At 48.0% G+C, this 25,362-nt stretch overlaps 8 protein-coding genes across 8 annotated transcripts; 5 read left to right on the forward strand and 3 right to left on the reverse strand.

Moving 5' to 3' along the window:
• Positions 1-4,931: 4,931 nt before the first annotated feature.
• Positions 4,932-9,105, forward strand: F9C07_2152462 (dual specificity phosphatase). The gene is made up of 3 exons (XM_071509240.1): positions 4,932-5,533; positions 5,802-8,718; positions 9,075-9,105. Exon 2 carries the CDS (start codon positions 5,959-5,961, stop codon positions 8,089-8,091), a length of 2,133 nt encoding a protein of 710 aa, XP_071365162.1. The 5' UTR covers positions 4,932-5,533; positions 5,802-5,958; the 3' UTR covers positions 8,092-8,718; positions 9,075-9,105.
• On the forward strand, positions 8,827-10,429 carry F9C07_1444489 (S-adenosylmethionine-dependent methyltransferase). The gene is made up of 2 exons (XM_071508099.1): positions 8,827-8,982; positions 9,189-10,429. The coding sequence occupies exons 1-2, from the start codon at positions 8,924-8,926 to the stop codon at positions 10,078-10,080; spliced, it is 951 nt and encodes a 316-aa protein (XP_071365163.1). The 5' UTR covers positions 8,827-8,923; the 3' UTR covers positions 10,081-10,429.
• Positions 10,170-11,514, reverse strand: F9C07_1444408 (uncharacterized protein). Its single transcript, XM_041291169.2, has 2 exons — positions 10,864-11,514; positions 10,170-10,798 (listed from the first exon to the last, which is right to left on the reverse strand). The coding sequence occupies exons 1-2, from the start codon at positions 11,324-11,326 to the stop codon at positions 10,260-10,262; spliced, it is 1,002 nt and encodes a 333-aa protein (XP_041144944.1). The 5' UTR covers positions 11,327-11,514; the 3' UTR covers positions 10,170-10,259.
• Positions 11,515-14,554: 3,040 nt separating this feature from the next.
• On the forward strand, positions 14,555-16,130 carry F9C07_7212 (putative C2H2 finger domain protein; the record flags this gene model as incomplete). Its single annotated transcript, XM_071511592.1, has 2 exons — positions 14,555-15,120; positions 15,296-16,130. 2 exons carry the CDS (start codon positions 14,555-14,557, stop codon positions 16,128-16,130), a joined length of 1,401 nt encoding a protein of 466 aa, XP_071365164.1.
• A 1,091-nt stretch (positions 16,131-17,221) lies between these two features.
• F9C07_7213 (uncharacterized protein) lies at positions 17,222-18,286 on the reverse strand (the record flags this gene model as incomplete). Its single annotated transcript, XM_041285448.1, has 1 exon — positions 17,222-18,286. The coding sequence occupies one exon, from the start codon at positions 18,284-18,286 to the stop codon at positions 17,222-17,224; it is 1,065 nt and encodes a 354-aa protein (XP_041144946.1).
• A 598-nt stretch (positions 18,287-18,884) lies between these two features.
• On the reverse strand, positions 18,885-19,555 carry F9C07_7214 (60s ribosomal protein L30 isolog; the record flags this gene model as incomplete). Its single annotated transcript, XM_041285449.2, has 3 exons — positions 18,885-19,350; positions 19,403-19,471; positions 19,527-19,555. Coding segments are annotated over 3 exons (564 nt in total), but the record flags the coding sequence as incomplete, so codon positions are not given.
• Positions 19,556-19,961: 406 nt separating this feature from the next.
• F9C07_7215 (import inner membrane translocase subunit tim14) lies at positions 19,962-20,468 on the forward strand (the record flags this gene model as incomplete). Its single annotated transcript, XM_041291158.1, has 4 exons — positions 19,962-20,012; positions 20,086-20,159; positions 20,217-20,270; positions 20,330-20,468. The coding sequence occupies 4 exons, from the start codon at positions 19,962-19,964 to the stop codon at positions 20,466-20,468; spliced, it is 318 nt and encodes a 105-aa protein (XP_041144948.1).
• A 275-nt stretch (positions 20,469-20,743) lies between these two features.
• On the forward strand, positions 20,744-25,322 carry F9C07_2282316 (fungal-specific transcription factor domain protein). The gene is made up of 7 exons (XM_041291159.2): positions 20,744-22,125; positions 22,191-22,318; positions 22,381-22,760; positions 22,820-23,316; positions 23,369-23,544; positions 23,614-24,177; positions 24,231-25,322. The coding sequence occupies exons 1-7, from the start codon at positions 21,919-21,921 to the stop codon at positions 24,961-24,963; spliced, it is 2,685 nt and encodes an 894-aa protein (XP_041144949.1). The 5' UTR covers positions 20,744-21,918; the 3' UTR covers positions 24,964-25,322.
• The last annotated feature ends 40 nt before the right edge of the window (positions 25,323-25,362 follow it).

Consider the following 25,362-nt stretch of genomic DNA (forward strand, 5'->3'; position numbering starts at 1 on the left):
CCAAACACTGACTGTATAGCTTTCCGTCCATTTGGGGCGCATGTTGCGACTACCAATATTCTGATATATCTACATGTCAAACCACCTTCCCACATCTGCTTGATTCCAGTGGAAAATAATAACAATAAAAATAAATAGCTCAATAAATTCAGTTGAAATAACGCTAGAATATCCAATGGTTCGTGGGAATAACCTCAATGTTCCCGAACATTAACTTATCTTAAAGCTAGGTAAACTTCAGCACTTGCCTCGAAAGCCAACCCAGACAGCTTCAATGAACTTACTGTAATGGCAGTAGACTTTCAAAGAAGAGAAAAAAGGACAGAAAAAAAAAATAGCAGAGCAACAAAAGAAAGCAACAGAGACTATTGAATCACGAAACAGATTTGCTGCATTCCATTACGTTGACGGTCGCTCTTTCAGACATACAAGGTTACCTCCCATGACACAACGATTTATATATAACGTTATTTTGATTGAATTGACTCTATATTGTACGCTCTCAGTTCATTGAGCAAGTGTCGGTCATTTTTCTATCCCCAGGTCCAGGGAGGCATTCAAGTGGCCACTGTGATCATGCCAAGATACTCTGTGTGACTCTAGCTCTAGGGAAATGTCTATTCAGCTTTCCTGTTCGTGTCTTTCTCTCTTGAAAATGTGGGAATACGTGCTAAACATACAATCCGAACACAAGGACTCATAGCTAAACAATACTGACACGCCTGTGTACAAAAATTTACCTCGCCTCGCTTCTACCCTTGTCGAATGGACAGAGGAAACCCGCAATGCCCCCCGATCCGCGTCTTTACCGATACTTGGGAACCCTGAGAACGAGAAGTTGATATTAATAGCTACTTCAATGTAGATGAAACAAGTTGTCAGCATGTTTTGTTTGAGACCCAACGTGTGTCATCCTTCCGCATGAAATACGATGCACCAGGCGCGACGTTCGGCTATAACTGAAAGCAACATTAGAGCATGGTTTCCGGGATTGAAACTTTTGCGACTGTAGGGAGATAGCAGTGCCTTGCTATTGTTATGTTGTTGACCTGTTTAATGCGGAAAGTGTCTAGAAACAACAACTCCAGATATAGCCAGCTCTTTCTTGCTATAGTTTACAAGACGACTGGCCACATTAAAGATGTGAACAGTATGGAAAAGACAAAAAGAAGAGGGCAAAGGACGAAAGAGCATGCTAAAGTAGTGCGCCGAAGCCTTATCACAATAAATCAAGTCATCAGACGTTGTCATAGATATCGAAACGCTTGCACCAATCCCATGGATACAGAATCAATGACCTCGTGTCAGAAAACTCGCGACTAGCCTCCTGAAACGTGTCTATGGCGTTGTATGCATGTGAACCAACCGTTCTTGACCTGATCTCCGATGCAAAACAAGCAGGGTTCGCTTGCGCAACGACCAGACGGTGACCAAATGCTCGGCCGTTGCAATTACGGGTATATACTCCGGAGTAGCTCAGCTAAAATAGTCAGAGGCAGAAGTGGGTATAGGGCTAAGGATCCCGGGTAGAAAAGTTTTTAGTCTTCGCGGTGATCTGAAACAAGCGTCCAGCACTTGAAGATTTGATATCGAATTTTCCCATCAATACATGAACTAATCATATTTACAGGACAAGTCGAGAGACAAGAATGGACAATTGCATGTATGAACCCTTTTACTGCCCGTGGTCGAGCGATCCGTGGATTAGGGCAAAGCTAGGCGAAACTTGACACTGTGCGCATCGTGGTACAAACTGGCTAAATTATGTGGGGTATCCAACAGTCTCTGTGTCTCCGCCTAATGAAGGAAAAAGAAAACATTCTAGGAGTATACATGAGGCATTTACTTACACAAAGTCTGTAGATATGGACCATGGTAAGTGGGCGATTATCTGGATTTGCCTCTAGGCGATAATCAACCTGAGGAATTGTCTCAGATCGGGTGATTCGGTGGCCTATGACCATAAGCACTATGTGAACAAGGCAGCACAATAATTTATATTGCTCAAATATATGAATCACGAGATAATACGGCACTAAGGAGGCACTGTCATGGGAAGCTGCCTGCACGGTTGTCATACCCATGCCTTTCTTTTCCTTTTCTGGCCCTGGCCCCTTCGCATATAAAGCCTTTAATTCCACTGATGACCATGGCTCGAACCGATGTGCTCGTCTGGGATAATCGCTAAATGCTAATAAAACGTTTCGACGAAACGACCCCACAACATTCAAAGGTGTCACCGAACCGGCGGCCCAAGTTCAATGGTTCCCGACGTTGGGATGGAGCTGTACGGAGGGTAAGTCTTTGGTTGGACATTGCAGCCACGTGGAAATAACAGAGTCAAGTTTCAAATAAACACAGCTCTGCAGAGGCACCGATAACAAACAATAATATTTGGTCAGCGGTGGACCGCGGTGAAATTTGAATGATTTACAGTGGACTCCTAAGTGGGTGTGCTAGAAGCATACTATTGATTCTTGTGGCAAGTGTGGGTAGTGATGACCTCAACATCAACAACCAGTTGAAACCACGAGAACACGCGTTGCTGTGTCGTTCACAAGATATGGAAAAGTTTGAAGTACAAATTCTTGAAGCATCCGATTCATCTGTACACAGTAACCAATCAAACCACAGAGGATGATTGTCTACTCATCGTTCTGAGGATTGAATCGGGGAGATCTGAAAAGATGGCACTCGGGCTGTGACAGGCGGTGTCGCACACGTGACCCTCCTCCTGGGGGGTTGCGACTAGTGGCTTAGCATTGGTCTGGCGTGTTTCAAACAAACCTGAACTCCTCCACCCATTGGTTTGAGTTAGCGCGCGCGAACACTGTGTGTTTCAGCTGCACTGATGGTCCAAGTTTATTAATAACACTAGCCCGGATTCGGGTTTTGCGATTTCGGGGAATTCCCTGGTGTGTGTGTGAGTCGGCAAACAAGACACTGCTGGAACCTGAGTACGTTGCTTCTGAAATGCCGGACGGGAGGGAACGAATCAGCATGTTGAAATTGGTCGTCTTGCTGAGTCCGAAACAATGGACAGGGATACCTAAGCCATTTCAGGGTTCGTGACTAGGACTCAGCCCGGACGATGCCCGCGCAGCTTCTCCTCGTCCCACTCGCCAATGATGAAAAGTCCACAACTCCAGGGGGCGTTGCGCCTAGGGCGATGATGATGAATCGGATTGGTTTGGCCCCAGTCAATCAGCCTTCCCGTTTCACATTTTCCCTTATCCCCAGAGCCTCTACAGAGTCTACACTAGTAGGTTGGCTCCACGCCAAATAGAGGTCCCTGCTGAAAAAGTCGCCATCTGTATCTAGTAAAATAGTGTCCTTGCCTCTCATCAATTGTCTCTTCTTTTCTGATCTTTTCTGAATCCTTCATCGCTGGAACGACTCACGCTAAGCCTTTCGTTTCTTCAGTGACGCTCTTTGCTACTCTTCATCATCATCTGAGTAAGTCCTCACTGTAAGCCCCCTCCAACGCCCTGCAGCATCAGCGCACCGTGCACACCCAAGCGGGTCAACCTTACGCTAATTTGAAATTGTCGCTACAGTTTAGCTGTTGGACGTATACTCTCTGCCCGCTCAAACTGGTTTTGACCTCCTCGTGGGATTGAGCAGATTTCTTATTTTTATCTTTTCGGTGCCTCTTCTGGAAGAACTTTCTTGTTATTGTTATTTTCTTTCTTTCTTCATTTTTTTGGATACTATCCTACTTTTTTCCCCTCTCTTCGTGTGACGAGCTCTTTAGGGAAACGGGGGTGTGTGATTCTAAGCGCCGTGACCACTGCCGCATACGAATGAAAAAATACCGTTTGGATCTAGTACCACTCTGGTATAGGTTCACTTCTTGAGACTAGGTATAACAGTGTGATCCTGTTGAACCCCAAACCATTGTGAAAGGGATAGGAGAAAGAGGGAGTCTTTGATAATAGCAAAATAAGGTATGTTTGAAATTGTCATATCTGCTTTTTTACTATTATAGTCCGGTTCACTATTGTCCATTTGTTTATGATCTCCTGATTTCTGTTTATACGTATTACGCCCTTTGCTCTAGTTGGTTATTTGAGTCTTTATTCGTTCAGTTCCCACCCCTTCAAGTGGTACCAGCTGTGGACCTGTTTTTCGTGTTTGTTCCTTTTTTTTTTTTTTTTTGTTGCAACCTTCCTTGTTTGCACCCAACCCTTGACAAGAGATCCGAAAGAGGAAGAGAGAGAGAGAGAGAGAGAGAGGAACAACCATTTCCATAAAAAGAGCACAAAGAAAACAAAAAGAGGGAGTGAGAAGGAAAAAAAAAAAGGAGCTATGATCCCCCTCCCCCCCAAAAAAAACCCAGTGCTTCCACTTGCCTGGTCATTGATTACGATCTGTGGTTTCTGATACACGCATGATTTCGTTCCTCCACCCCCTGTGTTGTATCAGAATCATACCCACCTACCCTTGCCCATCACTTCCTATCTTGTTCCCTTTGCCTTGACCGCGAGGATCATCACTCGGTCGTTGTTGTGGGTGACGGGGAAGAGGAGCGGTACATACCAGCATCTCCGCGACTGGAGAGACATGCCAACGTTGGGAAGAAGACAGGCATCTGATTTGCGTGCTTTTGGCGCCCGTGATGCACATTCCAGCCTCCCAGACCAACCCGGGCGGCTAAATTTAGAGCTGCAGGCGATGAATGTTCTGCTTCGGTCGGGTTTGATTGGCTTCCCACATCTGGTTGACTGGAGTCTGTCCTCGCGCCCCACCAGCAACGGTTGACTGATTGGCCTGCCGTCAAGAAACGCGGGCAGACGGTTCCAATCACGGCCTCCATTCACTCCCTTCCCGTCTTCTCAAACGAACTACTGCTGGAGCAGGTGGTTTATTCTTAGTGATCGTTTACCAGTATTACATGCTGCTGGAACTGGCCTGGTCTCTATCCTATCCTGGAGGAACCTCTCTTTTCTCGCACACACACACACAACCACCAGTCGTGTGTTTCCCCTCTCCCTTCTCTCTCTCTCTCTCTCTTTTACTCTCCGTTTCCTTCTTCCCCTCCTCTTTCCCTCTTAGTAGGGTACTTCGCTAATCAATCGACGTGACCCATTTCTTTCCTTTGGCTTGTGGGCAGTCGTTCTTTTACTTCCCTTCTTACCCTCCTTTACCCTACTAGATTCCTGCACTGGTTCCTTTCGTCATTCCCCGGAGGAACGACTGCCCACGCGAATACCGGGCGGCAATTCCTCTTCAACTTTTACACCTCCATCTCAACCATTAATTCATTGGATCTTCTTTCCATGCAGTAATTTCTGACACTGCATCAGTTTTTCCTTTTAACCTTTTTTTTTATTTATTTTTTATTTTATTTTTTATTTTTTTTATTATAATTTCTAGCTCTCCTTGACTCAGCTTTTCATTTATTTTTTCTGCTGCATTTTTTGATTGATTTGTTTTTTTCATTTTATTATTTTCTTGTTGCACACCCACTGTCCTTTCCTTTACATCACTGACACATCTTCAAGAGGTACCAGACCTCTTGTGGCAACATTTGGTATGTTCACGTCTTTCTTACATTCATTGCTAGACGCCCATTCTTTCTGCGCGCTTCCATACCTCCAACGTTCAATGCTCTACGCCTAGGACAACAACAGAATTTTGCTCTGATCCCATTGTTGCTTCCTTTCTTTTAAGGTTCAGATTGCCGGCCTTGTTTCACCCTCCTTGCAGCTCAACTTGCTTGGTTTATTACGGCCTGGACATCTGTACTTTGCGAAGCCACAAAGCTTGAACATGGAAACTGATTGTGCTCTTTCAAAAAGGTCATTTGCTCTGGTAGCAAGTGCGACACTTTCTTCTTTCCCTTCATCTGGATGCGACTGCTGTCCTGCGGTTTTTGCGCCGGCGTTTTGTGAGAGCTGTATACCTGAAAGGGTGTCGCCTTTCAAGCGCAGGTCTGTACTGAAGTCTGGATTCATCATGCCCGTTCAGACTAGTCCACCGTCAGTACCGGATTCATTCCCATCCTTTATGTCAGTGTTTGGTGGGAGACCACCCAGCATTGCCGACAAGGAGGAGCAGGCGACTGCAGTTAAACCTCTCGAAGTACCCACTAATGTCACCGTTAATACGTCGCGACGCCCCCTTCCTTTCAAGCACCGTGAGAGCATCTCATCGATGACATCAGCGTCTACTGATTCTTCGCCGACCACCACCATCTCTACCTTCGATTCACCTTCCGGCGCAGAGACATCCCCCAGCTCTTCTCCGGAATCTCCGACGTCCATGCCACTGTCGTATACCAAATTCATGCCGCCACCGCGCAATGTCGAGAGCCACTCGCTCTCGACAGCCCATAACAACCTTTCTAAATTGTCGTCCGATACACCGAATCCTGTGCGCCCGGACTCTCCCGGCAGGCGAGCACGAAACTTGAAGAATTTATCCTTGAGGATGCCTCCCCCCTCACAGTCTTCCCGCCCTCCAATTGCTACAGCATCCGTCGTTGAAACAACCTCGCAGCACCATTTGTCTGCGCCACCGTCGCCAGTACACATCCCCCCCCGAAGCTCACGCCGGAAACCGGCAAATCTCACTATTCGGACTCCCGGCTTTGATAGATCGTTTTCTAGCAATATCTCTGAAATTCCTCCTACCCCACTCAGCCGGCAACCTTTGCGACATACCGAATCTTCCCCATCTCTAAATTCGATCTTCTCCCCGTCATTTGGTCCCAAAGGTGGCATGCAATTACCCAGGCCCATGACCCATCATGGCAGTCGACGGCTATCGGCTTCGGAGGATAACCCATCACCTTTGCAGCCAGTCCCCGATGAAAACTCAGTTTCTGGCGGTGTGCTCCATGAATTGGAGGAGGAGGATGATCACCTAGACTCGAGAGAGTCTACTAGACGCAGTGAGCGGGGCTACCCGAATGGGCCTATCCAAATCTACGACTCCGGAGTCTATTTGTACTTGGAACCGACAGTACAAGAAGCGTCCCAGTTTGATGTTGTCATCAACGTGGCCAAGGAAGTAGTAAATCCATTCACTAACACAACGGCCAAGAATGGATCTGTTATGAGTGTCCTTCGGAATACGTCCACAAACCCCAAGCCGTCGCCGATCGAAGTTCCAGGAACAGCCATGTCAGATATTTCCTTCAAATCCGCCTTTGAATACCCCCCGAATGAGTCGTCGCCTGGCACACCTCGCCACGACGCATCCAAGCCGGAATACATCCATGTGGGCTGGGACCATAATTCAGAAATACTCGATGACCTCTATCCCCTCTGCGAGCTCATTGATTCCCGCATTTCACAAGGGAAAAAGGTCCTTGTTCACTGTCAGTTGGGTGCCAGTCGATCCGCGTCGCTGGTCATCGCATATGGTTTATACAAAAACCGGCAGCTGGATTTCAACTCCATGTACGAGATTGTCAAGGGGCGGAGTCGCTGGGTGGGCCCTAATATGAGCCTTATCTACCAATTGACAGATTTCCGTTCCCGGTTGCTCCGGGGTGGCCCTTCAAAACCGGCGCCTGAGGAGTGGTTTGCGGAAGGTCCTCGGAGGGGCTCTGAACCGCAACCCTCTCGAACGGAGGCACTTAACCAGCCTGAAATCGTAACTCCAGCTGGACCGGCTTCATGCGCTGGTTTGTCGCAGGCCTCGACGAGCTCACTCTCGGTGCCTTCGACAAACCAGACCACGCCTACTTCTGCTGACAGTCTAAGCTTTCCTAAAACCCCTTCACATAAGCGAAGCCTATCTCCGCGGCCATTAACTCTGCGGAAGTCAAGCTTCCAAGTCGGCGACTCGGCCGTACGATCGATCCGTCCAGAGTCCGTATTAAATCCATGGCGTACGGAGAGCGGGCCTTACTCCTTAGCAAAGACCGACTTCTTCGTGCGGGATGGTCCAGTAGAACCGCCTGCTCTCTTCTCACCAAGAACTACGGGTTTTCTGGCGGCACCGATGTCACAGTCGATCTCTAGTCAACTGGAGAATAATGGTCTGCACGGTCTCCGGTTCGGGTCGCGGATAGCGGATCCTAGGTCTCCTCCCCCAGGGAACGAGCGCCTGATCATGAGAAATATTGACGAATTTTTATAATTCCTCTGGTTTGATGTTTTTTTAAGACGGAGTTCGCTCAGGGTCATCTCTGAGGACACGTCCTTGAAATGATTGCATGACTATTTGACATGCCCAGTTGAGGCTTACTGTCGTTTTTTCTTTTCTTTTTTTTTTCCTCCCCAAAAAGAGTTTCCTTCCTGCTGGCTTCTCTCCGTTTCCCTTTTCTCCCTTTTCTACTGCCTTTCACAACCTATTTCCAATGGCCTTTGGGCTTCTATTCTGATGATCTGATGACCAAAGCGGGCTTTGCTGTCGTTATTTATTTTTTTTACATTCTACCACACTACATTCGCTAATTGGCATTTTCAATTTGTCAACCGGTGGCTCCATGTTGCGTCTTAAAAGGTGACATTGCATGCTTATTACCGGCGTCCTGGGTGTTATCAAAAGAGATAAATGTGGCGAGAATTCGTGCCTGACCATGTAATACTATTCATTGGGATTTATACTTTCCGCTTCGATGTTTAGAGGTTTCTACATCATCGTTTCCATTCGTTTTTCATACTGTCTTATCACACTCTTTACTTGCACTGTGATCATTGCATCGCGGTTTACGGCGAAATACCCAAGGGGCTACTTTATTCTTGAATACAAGGAGTTAAACAAGTTCATATGATATTCGAAGCAGTAAATAAGAAAACCGTTGTAGAGAGAGGTAGCGTTCAATTGCAACTTAGCCGCGGTTCTAGATTTCCGCGGGGCCTAATTTTGACTCCCGCGCGGCTCTCCAAATTTCACGTCGACCCTTTCAACACGAGAGTTTCACGTATACCACCACCGCGTGTGTTTCTAAACAGAAAAGATCTAAAAGATGGCAGAAGAAAGTCATCCAAGTCACCTCTCACCCAGCGAATTGGGAACCAAAGACTAGTAAGTGCCAATCCATTGCACTACAATTGAGAAGCCAGTACCCCGCTACCCCTCCATCCATCCATCACAATCTGCAATCATAGCCCAAGCAGTGATGGAAAAAAAAAAAAAAAAGAAAGAAAGAAAGAAAGAAAGAAAGAAAGAAACAAAGAAAAGAAACTCACAACCAAAACACCTCCCGAGGAACAAACTAACAACCAAAAAAGCTGGGAAACCTTCTACGCCCGAACCCTCACCCACATCTCCACAAAACACGCCGCGAACAACCCCCATGAAGAAACCACGAACGCCGATTCAGATTCAGACGCCGAATCCGTCGATGACGACGACGACCCCGGCACATCATGGTTCTCCGAACACAACGCCCCGGATAAAGTCCTCCAATTCCTAACCGCAGAGGACTTCCCTCTCGCGCCGTGCAACACTGTCCCCGCCGGGATAAACCACCCCAGTATCTTGGACTTGGGGACTGGGAACGGGAGTATGTTGGCTTTGTTGCGCAAGCGGGGCGGGTTCCGGGGTGTGATGGTTGGGGTTGATTATTCGGCGAGGAGTGTGGAGTTGGCGAGGGAGTTGCAGAGGTTGAAGATTCATTCGGCTTATTTGACGGATGAGGAGGATGAGGAGTGTGCTGGGGATGGGAATGGGAATGGTGTTGGTGAGGGTGAGGGAGAGATTCGGTTTGAGGAGTGGGATATTTTGCATTCTGCGGAGGAGGTTGGCGAGCAGGGGAAGTTGGATTGGTTTCCGTATGGGGAAGGGGGGTTTGATATTGTGCTTGATAAGGGGACGTTTGATGCCGTTTCGCTTTCGGAGGAGGTTGTTGAGGGGGATGCCGATGCTTCGGTGGCTGGGAAGAAGGTGCAGAGGCGGGTTTGTGAGATGTATCCTGGGGTTGCGAGGCGGTTGGTGAAGAAGGGTGGGTTTTTGGTGGTTACGAGTTGTAATTGGACTGAGGAGGAGTTGGTGATGTGGTTTACCAGGGAGAAGGGGGAGGGTGATCGGTTGGAGGTTTGGGGACGTGTTGAGTATCCCCGGTTTAGGTTTGGGGGGAAGGAGGGTCAAGGGGTTTGTACGGTGTGTTTTCAGAGGGTTTGATCGTGGACCTTTATAGTGGGTTTGTAGATAGATGGGTTTTTTTTATTTCTTTTTCATCTTCTATCATGCTGTACAGTCGTCACGTTTCATCAGTCATGATGTATGGATCCATTGGCATATGCCGCTTATGGATGCTGGTTTGGGGGCTTTATCCTGGGTATCTGAATCCCTGGGCCCATCTACTCTCCCTTTCTCTTGAGGAGAGCAATCACACACCACCTCCTGCGATTCTCGGGGCCTTCGCCCTCCCGCTCAGGTACCCAGTCCCGGCGGACTTCCTTCCCGTCTTCCGCCCCGGAATTGAGATCCCGCTCATAGATCCGCTCAATCTCCAGGCCGTTGTTCACGGCAGTTTCGAAGAACCCGGCCACGATGGTTCGCCCGGTGTGAAATCCGGCAACAACCCAGACCTTGCCGCCGGGTGCAAGGAACCATTTCATCGTATTTACGAGGTTCTCGTGCTGCGAAGACATCCAGTAGCAATCTGCGCCGATGATCCGTGTGAAGGTTCCTTTCTTATCGACGGCCCAGGGGTCGCTGTCTAGCGTTCCCCATTCATGGGGTTTGATAATGACCTCAGTAGTTGAGGGGGACTTGCGGACATTGTGGTCAACATTGAAGGCGATGGCGCCAGCAAAGGCGGGAGAAGAGGGGTGGTCGGTAATAGTAACAGTAGATGCTTGCGCCAGGGCACAGACTACGGATGGTAATGCGGCACCTGCAGGATGAGATCAGTCCGATACATCCACGGTTGTGAGGAAGTGAAACTAGGGAAAGACAAACCAGCGCCCAATTCAAGCACACTCTCCCCTGTAACTTTCCACATCGCGGTGTCGGGATCTAATTGTCTCAGCGAAGCGAGATGCTCTGCTTTTTCCACCCCCTCTGCGACCACCATGGCGGCACTCCATAGAAAGTGCGCAAACAGCTTTCGCCCATGGTCAACATCGCTTCTTTGCCCAGCTGCGATCTCTTCCGAGCGATTTTCGCTCTGGTTGGGGTAGGAGGGGACCATGATTTGGAGAGTGCCATAGCGCGGGGAGCTGTACAGGAGATGCTGCCCAGGGTCACCATGGAAAGAGGGAGCATCATCTGGGAACAGGTGGGGGAGAAACGCTCCAAAGATGTCCTCGGCAGATTCATCCTCGACGGAGTCCTCGTCGTGGAAATCGGGTGGAGGGGCTGCCGGGGAGGAAGATAAGGGCGTTCGACGGCGGGGGAGGGGTCGGAGGCGGGAGTGGAGCATTGTGAATTGACTTATGGGGCAATAGATCCCCAAAATTGACGTTCTAGCAGAAGTATGGTTCTTCCGGTATCCTACCGTTAATACTCAAACCAAGCGATATCTTGCTGTTGATACTTGATGGTGACTTGCAAAAAGTTGTATGCTTCAAATCTTCTGATTGGTTTGGGGATAGGCGGTCGTCATTTGTGTCGGCAGAATACTCCGCCTGCAAGTCATGGGTCACATGTTTCAATGATCGGTTTGGATCTCGAACGCCTGCTTGATCTTGGGATCATCCCAGCACTTTTGTCCACGAGACATTGGTCATATCAACATGCACGAATACTAAGACCACCTCGGACTGCTTCGGCTTTTCATATATGTCCGGATTAGTTCACTTAGACCACAGTTTCTGGCCTTGATTGAGAAGGATGTCTGGGAACTAACCCTGAAGACCGTGATCTGCTGTGGACTTTAGATGTTTGAAGGAACAGTTTCAGAATGGAAATATCTGGCTCTTGGCTGTAGACTAAGATCACTCTGATGCGTCACGATAAGGCGATCAAACACAGAGGTCTTTCTCATAGGCAATGATAAGGGTACGCCATTGCGCTGGTCTAGTAGGTTAATACGTTCAAATGGAAGGATTACGTGACTGCTTCTCATTGAAAAAGACAGTTTGGCATTGTCGCCAAATCAATGTGGTAGGATACTTTCGTACGCAAAGCAACGTAAGCAACACCGATGGCGGATAAAAGTGAGTGCCTGAGACATTCCTTCGAGAATCACCGATGCCTGGGGGCTAAAGCTGTGGCGTGCCGCAGTTGTAACTGGCCCTTTGTGGTGCGATCATTGACTAGAAGACCGAATATTTGTCTAGTCACATCTTGGTACAGGGGTAACCTGTGCGACATCAATCTACGATCCATCTTATATAGATAAAGAAACATTCGAACCGCTAATTTAAAGAAATCCAAAAAAAGAGAAAAAAAGAAGGGGGTAAAAAAAAAATAAAAACAGAAAAGAACAAAAAATATTAATTGATAATCATAAAGAATGGCTCAGCCATGGAACCAGGCCCGAAAGAATGCACTTGACTTGCAGTTTAGGGTATTACCCAGTCAGTAGGTATTGGCCATGTGTCCAATGACCTGTCAGTGCAGCTGGCGGATCTTCATCTTGGCTGAATCGCAAGTTGACTTTGGTAGGACATAGGTACCTCAACCATTGGACGTGCCTTACCTCTGGGAAAGTTTAGGGTCAATTCGAATGATAGGCAATTTTACCTTCCCTCCGTACCTGAGCGTACCTTACTAGTAGAACTACTTGTACATACTATAAAAGGTCCCTAACCGCAGGTACTCTGGCGGTAAGATAAGGTCTTGGGAACGAACGTCGATACCGTATCGAATTGACCCCAGCCCTTTCCCAGTTTATCCCCCATTCGTAGGGTGATTGGCAATGGGAGACGGAGGCGTCATCCAATCATACGGTACGGTACGGCCATGGGGGATGACATCATGTATCCACCCGCCAGGCCCTAGACCGGTCGATGCGTCGATTCCTACGTATTACGGTATGGTCACCGGGACGGAGTACAGCACAGATCACCCATTGAGTGATTTTTTTGGGGCCGTGGGCGCTGTAATGTATTGCCGGCGGTAATGAATCGAGGAGGATGAACTGTACGGGACCTACAGAGTACTCACTTAGTACTTAGGTAGATGCCAATCATTTGTACTCCTCTCTCTCGCTACGATGAATGAGATTGTTTTTGTATGATGTTTCTTAATTAATTAATTTTCCTCCTCGAAGGGGGGTAATCTGCACTTGTCAGAAGATCACACCAGCTGTGACCAATTATGTGTCCATTGGATTTTATTAAACCCTCCTTCTAGGAACTAGTACTGCAAACTGAGCTGTTGTCTGAAAAGTTGATGATCTACTAATTGGTTCAGTTACCATACGGCATGGCCTCGTGCTGAGCAGGTGACCATGCAGACACAAGTTACTGACTAATTCAGTTTTTCATAACTTACTAGAGAGAAGGAAAAATAAAACAAGAAAAAGCAAAGAAGAAAAAAAAAAAAAAAGAAACAGAAAGATTTTCCAGTTGGGAATAAAATATTACCGTTTCAACTCTGGCAGGTTTCATTTTCCAAGTTTACAGAGTCCCCATTATGGGGGCCTGGAACTGAATGACAACATCACCAGAGCCATTTCCTTGCCTGGACATCGGATCCCAGATGCGAGTGGAGCAAACAACATCACCCTCTTTGCCTGCTGGTTAGTCAGGAACAACTGTTTCTGCCCTGACGGTCTGACTGCAATGATTGGCAGCCTGAAGGATTTTCCATCCGTTTTGACTCTCTTTACAGAGGAACGATTTTCTCTTTGAGGGGACTGTTTCTGAATGGAATCATTTTTTGCATTTTCCCCAATAATTTTCTTTTTTCTAGAGATTTATTTTTAAAAATCTCCGGAATCATAACCAAACCAACCGGAGATCGCCCAAACCCCCGCATTGCTTGGAATCCATTCTGTCAACTAGTGAACCCAAAGGCCCCGCAGAAGCTGTGGTTTTTTTTGGGAATTTTTTAAATAATTTATTTTTTACCATTTTTATTTTAATTTACTTTACTACCTTAACACACTTTGGACTGTGTCTTGAAGTCTGTTGTGTACCACCATTACAGTACCGGATTCCTCGTGCATCCATTCATTCACTCACTTCTCCTCCATCGTGCTTCTTGCTCTCTTGTTTCTTTCTCCTCTTTTTTTTTTTTTTTTTGTTCTCTCCTCTTCTTCAATTCTTCCCCTTCTTCTCCTCTGTCGCTATACCTCTCTCTTCCACCTCTTCTTGTCTACTCTTACAACCTCCGCTTCCATTTAAACCAATCCTCCTCAATTGCCCAACCATTGCCCCCCTTGCCCTTTTTACTTCAGCCTCACTACTAGGTACCGGCACACTATTTTAGAATTCGCCCCCGAGCCAGACGAAACTCTTCTGCTTTTTTTTTTTTTACTCTTCCTTTTCACGCCCACCTCGCTCTTCATCCCTTCGGATCACCGCCAAATCAATATACCTCACGGTTTTGATCATACTATCTTCAAGCGGGCTTCAGGGGATTGATCGCCCGAGAGTCCACGCACTCACCATGGCCTCATTCAAGGTACGGCGTTTGTCGCCCTATTCTATATTAAATCCCCTGTAACTAAGTAGTACTCCGGAATAAATCGCTAATTCAAATGGTTTCATCCATTGAACAGGAATTGTCTCTTTCTCGCCCGCTACCGCAGTCCAACCCACGCCACCATGCCCATTCCATCTCTCTCGGTGCGGTCAACGCTAATCATCGGGTAACTCGTCGGAAAAGTGTCACCACTGCTGCTGCCGCCAACGCTGCCGCCGCGGCAGTCGCTGCGTCCTTGAAGGATTCTGCTGGGGAGTCAGTAGGAGTTTCTATGCCTTCGCACCGTCGAGGGAGCCGAAAAGGCTTGGAATCTAGTTCGGTCGGGGCCCCCTCCGGCTTCGGCTCTTATTTCTCACGGAGCATGAATAGCCCCAGCCATGAGCCGCCGGTCGCTCGCAAGGCCTCGCCAACCAACTCAAATGACGCATCCTCGACAAACCTCGCGACTGTAGACGGTAACAATTCCGCCAACAAGTCCACCAACAATAATAAGAACCGAAACCGTCGGGCCAGCGAGGGATCGCACCTTATCAAAAGCGAAGGGAAGCGTTCCATGTCCGACCTTCGCTGCGATCGTTGCGGGAAAGGGTATAAGCATGGCAGTTGCTTGTCTAAGCATATGTGTGTATCCTCCCCTAACATGCCATCCTACCGTCTGGCTCGATCCGGGGTAAATGCGCCATGTCGGCTCTGTGCAAGGTCGCCTTCGTGGTCATTCAGTTCCCCTCATTCTCCAGATCCTTTTCTCTCCCCTGTTGTCCTGGGCCACACTCGATTGACGTTTTATGGTACTTAGGTGGGAACATGACCCTGCATGGGCGATTACCTCGAAACTCCTTATTTCTAAGCATCAACAAGTCCAGCTGCTCGAGGCAGCCTCCGTTTTGGTAAATATGAACCAGGACGGTCCGCCAGAAGGCGCGGAGGCCGAGTCGGAAGCATCATCCGCATCCCCTGGTGCCTCATCAGAACTTCGAGATGGGCTCAGCTCCGCAGAGACCACTCCGCCCCCGATGGATGAGGATGACGAGGACGATGAAGACATGTCCCCCGAGCCAACTATGGAGAAGCGGTTCAGTGTCAGTACTGCATCGGGCCTCTTCTCTCACTCTTATCAGTCCATCCCCTCGAGCTCCTTCACCGGCAGTGCTCCATGGCATTCTCCGGCGTTCTCACACTACCGCCACTCCAGTATCGATACACGGCCTTCGACCGCGGAAGCCAAATTGCACGAAGACGACGAGGCTGATCTCGCTGCGGCCATCGGTCTCTGCACCTTCAACACCCCTCGCACGAGGCCCGTGCCGATGTCCCCTAGTGTACCCCCCGTCCCTCCATTGCCAAGTCGCTTCCTTGACCAGGCCGGTGCGAGTGGTAACGAGAGCCAGAGCCTGGATCAGTCGGCAACCAAGGAGGCAGATGCTCTTTTCCCGAACTCTACTCCAAACCTTTTCCTCTCGCTCTCGTATAACCCTTCCCTGTCGTACAAGGTGTCAGACGAGCGAGAAGTGAAGATGGGCGATGCGGATCGCACCACACGGCAGAGTCGCAATGCAGACGTTGATTTTGGGCACCGGCCCACTGCGGCTGATGAAGACGACGATGGCGTTTTTGGTCGGATGGAGGAGTAAACAACCCGCCCTTCTTATACCTTCTTGGATCATCTTTTTGTGTGATTCTCACGAACTTCTCTTCGGCCATGGAATCCAGCCGATTGGACTGCTGCGCTGCAACAGTAATTTTTCATGACATGTACGAGCTCGCGCGTATTTTGCGAACATTGGCTTTTCTGTGGTTACCTGTGCTGTTTGAACAACCCCTTTTTGCGTGTATGACAGGTTACTAGGGAATGTATCACCCGTCGGCACTTCGTGTGACCTTGGGCCCCTGGTATGCATTTGGATTTGAATGGATCGTCTAGGTCTTATTATCTTATTCTTTGCCTTCCCTCTTTTCATTGGTTTCTTTCTCTCTCTCCCTTCATATTCCCACTATTGCCACTCAATTACTCTATTTTGACTACCCATGTATCATTTTATTTGTATCACAGCATTTGCATCGCCCTCATATACCGGACCAGAGTCCTTCACATGAGTCCGTCGACTGTTTCCTTTTTATTTGTGTACACAAACTCCCAATGGGATACTATTAAATACATCATACTGGGTTATACTTGTCACTCATGAGCAACGAAAGGAAGCTGGTTCACAGTGCAGATAATTTCTGGTAGATGGTATCAAGAATCATATGGATGGTCTACATTGATCAGTGAAATTCATAGAAAGGAGCTACTAAATATTCTATATTCTCTTACACGGCCCCAAACGCCAAAGCTTATGCTCCAAACACATTGAGATTTCATGCATCCCACCCTCACCAGAGCGCACAGCGCCTGTCCAAACACATCGCGCAAGACATGAGAAATCCCAAGAGCGTCCAACAAGCACCAAGCTACTCCCCAACTATCTCTACAGATCACCAAACGTTCAATAAAGCTATTTGACCCGATCAACAGGCATCCCAACCAGCCGCACACTAAGCACAAGGCCAAAGAAGATAATCAGATCATAGATTGGGAGGGATAAATCTCTGTCGATTACCCACCGGACGAACAGGGTGAATATGGAGATGTATATACGGCTACCTCTACGTGTCAATTAAAGGTCGGGGCTTCAGACTGTTCGTCTGAGTCTGCCGATGCTGAGTCCCCTTCTTCCATCCCTCATCTCCCCCTCTCTTCTCTGTCTCCTATGTCACTTTCGCTTGATTCCCGTCTCCTTGGACGTTTCCGTGTCCAACGATCCCTCCTTTCCAGACTGGGACGGTTCTTCTTCCGTTTCTTGTTAGGTCTTTCTAGTTGGACTTGTTCTGGTAGGTTATATCCGGCTTGACTACTAGGCCCTGGTTGTGCAGGTTCGGGAGGTTCTGGTTGACTAGTCGCGGGTTGAACGGTATGTGTAGCTGGGCAGGCGACCAAAGCACGCATTATCAGACCCAGGGCACGGTTCTGAGGTCGGTACAGATCCAGAGCCCATAGTCGCTCCGGGAAGTAGCAGGTTTCTGGAGTAAGTTGTGTGAGGGTGTTCTCCGTGCTGACAACATCAACTTCTGGGTCTTCTTCAGTAGCGGTAGAGTGGTCTAAGGATTGTGCGCTGAGTACTTGGCCGCGTTGGTTGCGGGAGATTGCATTGTCCACTTTGGGATGGATCTGAATGAAGATCGATGTATCCTCGTCACTGCCATCAGATGTCTTTGAAGTGGTCCCGGGCCGGGAATCTTTTGCTGCAGAGCGTCCCCACGAAGACATGCGAGCCCAGCTGTGCAATGCTATACAGGAAATGACGATGAAAATATCTAGGAATTCTTTGAAAGAAGGTAATGTGGTTGAAGCATTCTTGTCTGCATTCTCGTCGCCGTGGACATCGTTCCACCAGGTCTGTTTGTCTTCCTCATAGCATACGGGGTGGAGAGCGATCAGCGATGTCTCCGTGTTGTTAATCACCATGAGACCCTTCTCGGTGAACAAGTCTTCTTGGTTAACGGAGCACCAGAGATTGTCCCAGTCGTAGGGCAAGAGATTCTTGTCGTGAGTTGCTTTCTTGTATGCCCATGTGGCGACTTGTGCAATGTCTAGGATTGTATTTGCCTCTGATGCTATGCATACGGCGCTCGATATGCGCATGAAGAGTGGCTCGCGGCGGTCAGTGAGTTCTTTCATTCCTGGGACTTTGAGACGGGCACCGAAGAACGTCAAGGTGACGAAGAGGCCGATGAATGGAACGAACATTGTCTGCGGTTTGTTAGTGATAACTGCCAGGCGCGGATGGGGCGGTCTCACGGCATGTTAGTCTCTCGGTGCTTGGTATTGGTCTGGTGTGGTTAACGCATACACAAGCTTCATGGAAGCCAAGTGTAAAATGTTGGTAGTAATGGGGGAAAGGTTAGAAGATGGGAAGGAACAGTGGAATAGAAGAATATATACTTCTTTTGGGGATGAGGTCCTTTATTTGCTCTTAACACAGAAGAGAAACCCAACATGCATTCAGTCAGAGCTACGGCCATTAGACCAGCAACAAACGGTAAGAACATGTAAAGTGGAGCAAGGAGCCTAGCAAGCAAAGCGTATAAAGGCTTCGCTCTCCAGTGAGCGGTGGATATGGCACCATCCCGGCAGATTGCTTTTAGACAAAGAACGTAGACAGGAACAGGAAGGTCTATACAAGGTATGAAACCCGGCATAAGCCGTAGATCATGTAGAAAATATTGACTAGCTAGGTATGAATCAGTTCTTTTTAGTAGCAAACAAATCAGATATCACAACAACCTAACTCCGTTGTAAAACCCAGGGCATCGTATCTGAAAGAAACAAAGAAAGCGCATAACCTTTAATCGACGTCCATTTCCTCCTGAGTTGTGCCATCCACGAGAACTCTGGTCTTCTTCTTCTGCCTGGGCCTCTCCTCGCTGTGGATCTTGTTCTGCTTGCCCTCCTGCACCAAGGGCATGCCTTCTTCTCTGTCGCGCAGTTCCTTGCGGATAAGGTGTTCGCCCTCGGCCACAACCCTCCGGTCCTCCTCGCGCTTGCGGTCCCGGGCAAGCTTGCCTGCCAATCTGCGCTTGGTGAAAGCGCGCTCTCTGCGTTGACGGATCTCCTCCACTCTCTCCATAGCCTTGACGGTAGCGGCCACGAGGTTGCGGTCGTACTTGACGGGGGCGTTCCTCTTCTTGGCGAACTGAGACAGAACGAGAGACGAGTCGACGATCATTTCCTTTCCATTTGCAGCTCTGCTGGTCTTGGTCCACTTCAACTTGCGGGGTTGGCGCTTCATCTTAAAGTTCTTGTGACATTTGCTGGAAGGAGTCAGAGTGTTCTTCAACCGTATTGATCATAGGAACCACCCACCTTCTGCAGAACCGGAACATTTTCGAATCGAGCCGCACAAAACTGATACCCTTGCTAGGGTATACAGGACTGTTTCGCTGTTAATGAAAATTGTACTTAGGTTGATGGCGGGGTTATAGCATACCGACTGCAGAAGTGGCAGGTCTCAACTCTGCGCAGATGATTAGTGCCTTTTTTTTTGGTATTATCAATGTAACACTGATAGAAAGCAGCGAGAACCGTAGAAGTTGCAAACTTACCTCATCTTGAATGATGTCTCTGCCCACTTCCTTCAAACTTGCAATAAAAAATTATCAGAGGGAGGTTGAAGGTATCAGCGGTGATAACAACCTCAGGTACCGCCAGAAACTTTTCGCAGATCTCCAAAACCGTGGCGGAGAAGACGCTAATCCTAAACGGGCATCGGCGGCGGCGCTCCGAATTTTTATCTCGACGGTCTTCCGTGTCTCCCAACGAACGTCACATCGAACACCTCTTCCCCGTGTTATTTCAACCTCGACTCAGATATCGCCTATCCCTTGACCGGACCCGGTATTATCGAAACCGACGATAAACGAAGATGGCTTCAACTCTTGCTATGGGACTCGGTGTCGCGACCGCGGCATTTTTGGTAAGCCAGGGAACATGGATTTTTCGGTCATAAAGCGTGGCAAACTAACGCCGGCATTTTCACCTATGTATAGGGTCGCGCAGGTTATGTCGCTTTGCGTCGTGCCAGGGGAGGTGTGAACGCCGCGGGCAAGGCATTCTACAAGGGGTAGGCGACGTCGGTGTATAAGTGGAACTTGAGAGTGGATAGCTGACTGGCGTATAGTGGATTTGAACCCCGGATGAACCGTCGCGAAGCCGCATTGATCCTAGAACTTCCGTATGTCTCGAATGTGTTGTCTCGTGCCGACTTTGGATAGAGTTTAACAGAATGAATAGGGAACGTACTTTGAACAAGGACAAGGTCCGCAAGAAGCACCGTCAGCTGATGCTTCTTAACCACCCCGATCGCGGTGGCAGCCCGTACCTGGCAACCAAGATCAACGAAGCGAAGGAATTCCTCGATAAGCATACTTAATGGTGGAATCGGAAGGGGCCGTGGCCCCTGGTCACCGTTGGGGGTATTGGCGGATCCTCTAAGAACAGAAGGGTGGCCCTTCTGTTCGTTGTATAAGGAAAGAGAATGTCTTTTTTTGGGTGCATAGCATGGCGTTGGTGGAATATTCGAGGACGAGGTTCATTTCTTCATGCTCCTCCCGGAGACTTGTGTTTGCATATATCCTGACGAGATCGCCACTCCTGATTACTTTACATGTACTACTGTATAAATATTAAAGAAGTCTATCGTTGAGATCGTCCATTTCGCATTGTGGTGTTGCAGCTAGGATAGTTCATTATGACTATAGCTATCGAACCAAGTCTATACTTTCAGGGCCTGGCTAGATCTAGCATGAAGGTTGTAGTTACCGGGATTATAGGAAGAAGGCCGGCAGCGCTTTGATCTCTTTGTCGGTTCATTCACAGCATGACTTGCGTGAGATGCATAGATCATCACTAGAAGTTGTAATAACCTCCGTGGGCCGTCCCACGTGGTCCCAGAGACATTCTTATGACTCGAAACAAGCAAAAGAGTTCCGGAGGTCGGAAGTCCTGTGACTTAGACACCTTCAGAAGAGGGAAGAAAACGCCAAGGCCAGCCCGGATGTCGGCGTTTCCGGAGGCAAGACAGCCGGGAAAATCAGCTTAAGTTTCAAAGTCCAACGGAGATCGGACTTAACAGTTCCCGAAGTCTTAAACATCGTATATTCGAGCCACGGGAGAGCAACGCACTAAGGATGCACTTGGCAAGAAGCAAAAGCCACTGGGCATCTTAGTACCTGAAAGGAAGGGAAATAGTCTGTGAGGTTTGGAGTTTAGGTGCCCTACTATTGAATTAGTAAGGTTAATTAGCTCGCCCTGCTTGAAGGCAGCAACGTAGTTTACGAGTACGAATGCGATGATTGTCTTCCTTGATGCCAATCCTTAGGGGGGTTACCAAATGGTCCCTTGAATTTCCATTTTTCAAGAATTGCCTGATCATAAACGTTTACCCTACACAGAAAATTGTTGACGTCGTTCCTTATTTTTTTTCCTTTTTTTTTTCCGCCGTCCACTGAAAAGATTCGCCACGTGCCAGAGTTTGGGGAAAGGTTGAGTCAGCCATTCTTTTTCCATTCAACTTTGCGCAACGCACCGAGTACCTTAAGCTATTTTCGCCCTTTTGAAGGCCCACTGAAGAAAGGCTAGCGTCCGATGACCCTAGTCTTTCTTTCGTGTATCACCTAACCCTCGTACTGAACGAGTAAACAAGGGAAGGAAGGCGAGACAGAAAACAGCTCTTTTACGCCATTGACGTTTTCGCGGAAAGACCCCGCATCTTTCCTATCATTATCAAGCTTGAAACGATACCCGCCTACTTTGGAACTCCACACTATACAAACGCAAGCTTATAAGACGCCGCAGCGTCATATTCCGCTTGGTCTGCCACGATGGATGGCATGGGGGAAGGTCCAGATGGGATGGGCTTCGATATGCCGATGCTTATGAACCAGCAGCCCCATCTCTTCGGCGGCTATAACCACGATAGTTCGCGCGGTTCACCACTGAACAATGTTCTCTCAAATCCTACCTATAACGAGGAACCTGGAATGGCGGGTGAAGATAACAATGACGCTAAGAGGAGAAGGATTGCGAGGGTGAGTAGTGGTCGACTATGACATTAGTGGTTGAATGTCAGCGAAGCTGATTGTCCCCCGTGTAGGCTTGCGACATGTGCCGAAAGAAGAAGATCAAATGCGACGGCAAGATGCCTAAATGCTCCCATTGTATTAATTATAAGACAGATTGTGTTTTCACTCAGGTGGAGAAGAAGCGAAATCCTCCCAAAGGGTATGCTTGCGCATCTACAGTATTACCTCTTAGTTGCGGGCACTGACCGTCTATGCTTCTAGTGCCAAATATATCGAGGGTCTCGAGAATCGGCTAGGGAGAATGGAATCGCTCTTACGTTTGTCTGGTCTCTTGTCAGAAGATGATGGGAAGACGGACCTTGGGACCCTGGAGAAGCGTCTCGCCGACCGATCCCTAGGCAACACTGCACTGAACTCCTTGAAAAGTCCAACGAACAAATTCAATGGTTCAAGCGCGACGTCGCAATCCCAGCATACTACTGCGTCTCGACATTCGACACCACGGATGGATTCTCACTCCAGTCCGCACACAGCTGCCACCTCTCCCAATTCACCGAAAGAATCCGAGACAGAAGTCGAGGGACTGTCAGATATGATGTGCTCTCTTGTGACGAACAATTGTGGAGAAACGCGGTACATCGGTATGCGCATGTTCAGTTCTGCAAACTTATAACGAAAGCAAGCTAACATTATATGATAGGGTCATCTTCAGGATTCTCTATATTCTCTCCCAAGGGCATCCAATGGGTCAATGAAAAAACCGGCGATACCTCTTTTCAAGAAATGATCTCGTCAGCGTACGTGGATGACAACAAGTGGATGTACTGGAAACCAGAAATTTTTAGTGACATATTCGCTCGTCGTGTATTCAAACCCTTACCCCCAAAGGAGGAGGCGCTGTCACTGTTCCGAGATTTCTTCGAGAATTTCAACTGCATGTTCCCGTTGTTTCACGAACCGACATTCATGCACTTGGTGGAGCGCCAATATTCTCGAGATCCTTACGAAGGTTCTGGTTGGTGGGCCAGTATCAATGTTGTCCTGGCTATCGCGCACAGACTACGAGTTATGAGTAATTTGGTGCCTCAAGAAGAGGATAAGAAAGCTTGGCTTTATTTGAAAAATGCCATGGGGGTCTTAACCGAATTGACCATGCGGAATACAGATCTTTTGAGTGTCCAAGCATTGCTAGGCATGGTACGTATCACAGACTTTACCGATGACTCGTTTGGGTTTAACAGTTGTCTAGTCACTCTTCCTACAAGGAACTCCGAATCCTCAGCCCTCCTTCTTCTTGGTTGCAGCGGCTATCAGACTGTCGCATAGCATCGGCCTCCATAAACGGGGATCCGGATTTGGACTAAACCCAGTTGAAGTTGAGCAGCGAAAGAGGGTGTTCTGGATCGCTTATCTTCTTGATAAAGAGTATGTTGTAATCATGGACTTTCATACCGTTCTTAGCCGCTAGTTTTTGCTCGACTAACATGCGCACAGTATCTGCCTTCGTTCTGGTCGCCCCCCGGTGCAGGATGACGATGATATGAATGTGGAATTACCCAGCGAAGATCCGCCAGATAACATAGGCAATGTTCCTCTATCTGACGGAAAGGGGAAGTTCAACTTGTTCAGAACATTGTGCCGATTCGCTACCATTGAGAGCAAAGTGTATAAGCGGCTATACTCTGCTAAAGCGTCTAAGCAATCCGATGGTGAATTGCTGAATACTATTGGAGAGTTGGACAGAGAACTCGAAGAATGGAAAGACAGCATTCCTATTGATTTCCGACCTGAGCATGAAATCAAAGCTTCCCACACGCCCCTGATACTCCACGTCGTTGTCCTTCATTTTTCCTACTATAACTGCTTGACAACGATTCACCGAATGTCTGTACACCACGGGTATTGGACAAGCCGGCTATCCAATTATGCAATTCAAGGCCTCAATGCCAGACCGTTAAACCCTAGAGTCTTTTTATCTGCTGTTCTTTGCGTCACGGCTGCCAGAGCGTCTATCAATCTAATCAAATACATACCGCACGGTGATTTCGCTTGTGTCTGGTGAGTCGGGCGTATAAATTGGATGGCCACAGTCGCACGCTAACAGCATCTAGGTTAATTCTGTATTATCCCGTTTCAGCATTGGTCACTTTATTTGCTAATATTCTCCAAAACCCCAACGATGCTCGAGCACGTTCTGATGTCAAACTTATGAATGTGGTTGTCAACTTTCTCTCGACACTCGTGTCTGATGAATCCAATGGAAGCATTAAGCGTATGCTTGGCCTCTGTGGCGAGTTTGAGCGAATAGCCCAAGTCGTTCTTGACAAGGCGGAAAAGGAATCACATTCCAAGAAGAAACGCAAGGCAGCCCCAGATGAGCCACAGGATTTGCGGCAAAAGACACCTGATGAGAACTCGGTTCCTTCCCCTTCCACTAAAAGGCCAACAGGTGCACCACCAACAGCTACACTATTCCCATCATCTTCGTACCCGATAAATCTGGGCAACACTGGACCTGATATGTCAAATCCTACAAGGGCTTTCGCTCCAGGTCAAACTGTTTTAGGCACTAATGGTGTCCCCACATCTATGCAAGAAAGCATGCATACCATGTCTGGTATGGGACACGATTTCCCAGAGATGCTTAGCCCCAACAACATGGACGGTGTGGGCTTTGGTGATCAACAACCATTTGGTACTCCTACTGAAACCCCTATGACATCTTTCCAACAACCCTTTGTTCCACAAGACCTATGGCAGATGCCGATGACGATCGAATGGGATTGGGCCGACATGTCGAGCAACTTCCCGGTCTTTGAGGGGACACCCAACACTGGACCGTGATTATGATGAGATGAAGAAATTGACGAATTTTACAACGAGATGCACTCGAACCCTAACATTGCATGGAACCAATGGAGTTGAGCATTATTATTCTGTTTTCATGTCATTGTATCTAGTCATATATTTCTGGGTGGGGTTAACGGCGTTTAAAAAATGGGGGCTTTCGTTACTCCACTCTTTCAACCGCAAGATTTGCCAGCGCCTAAGGCCAAGGGCAACGTGAACTACCAGAAGCCGAGGATCTACGTTACCCCTTTTGTAGTATAGGTAGCATTCACATAATAGTTCATTTGTGAGAAGACAATATAAAGATATGCTCCACATTTGCGGTCGTCAACCTTGTATATCTTTACTTTAGGTGAAAATTTCGTATACATAAAAAAGTATGATTGAAGGGTA

The sequence above is a fragment of the Aspergillus flavus genome, chromosome 3 (assembly GCF_009017415.1).
Source record: "Aspergillus flavus chromosome 3, complete sequence".
NCBI classification, from domain to species: Eukaryota; Fungi; Ascomycota; class Eurotiomycetes; order Eurotiales; family Aspergillaceae; genus Aspergillus; species Aspergillus flavus.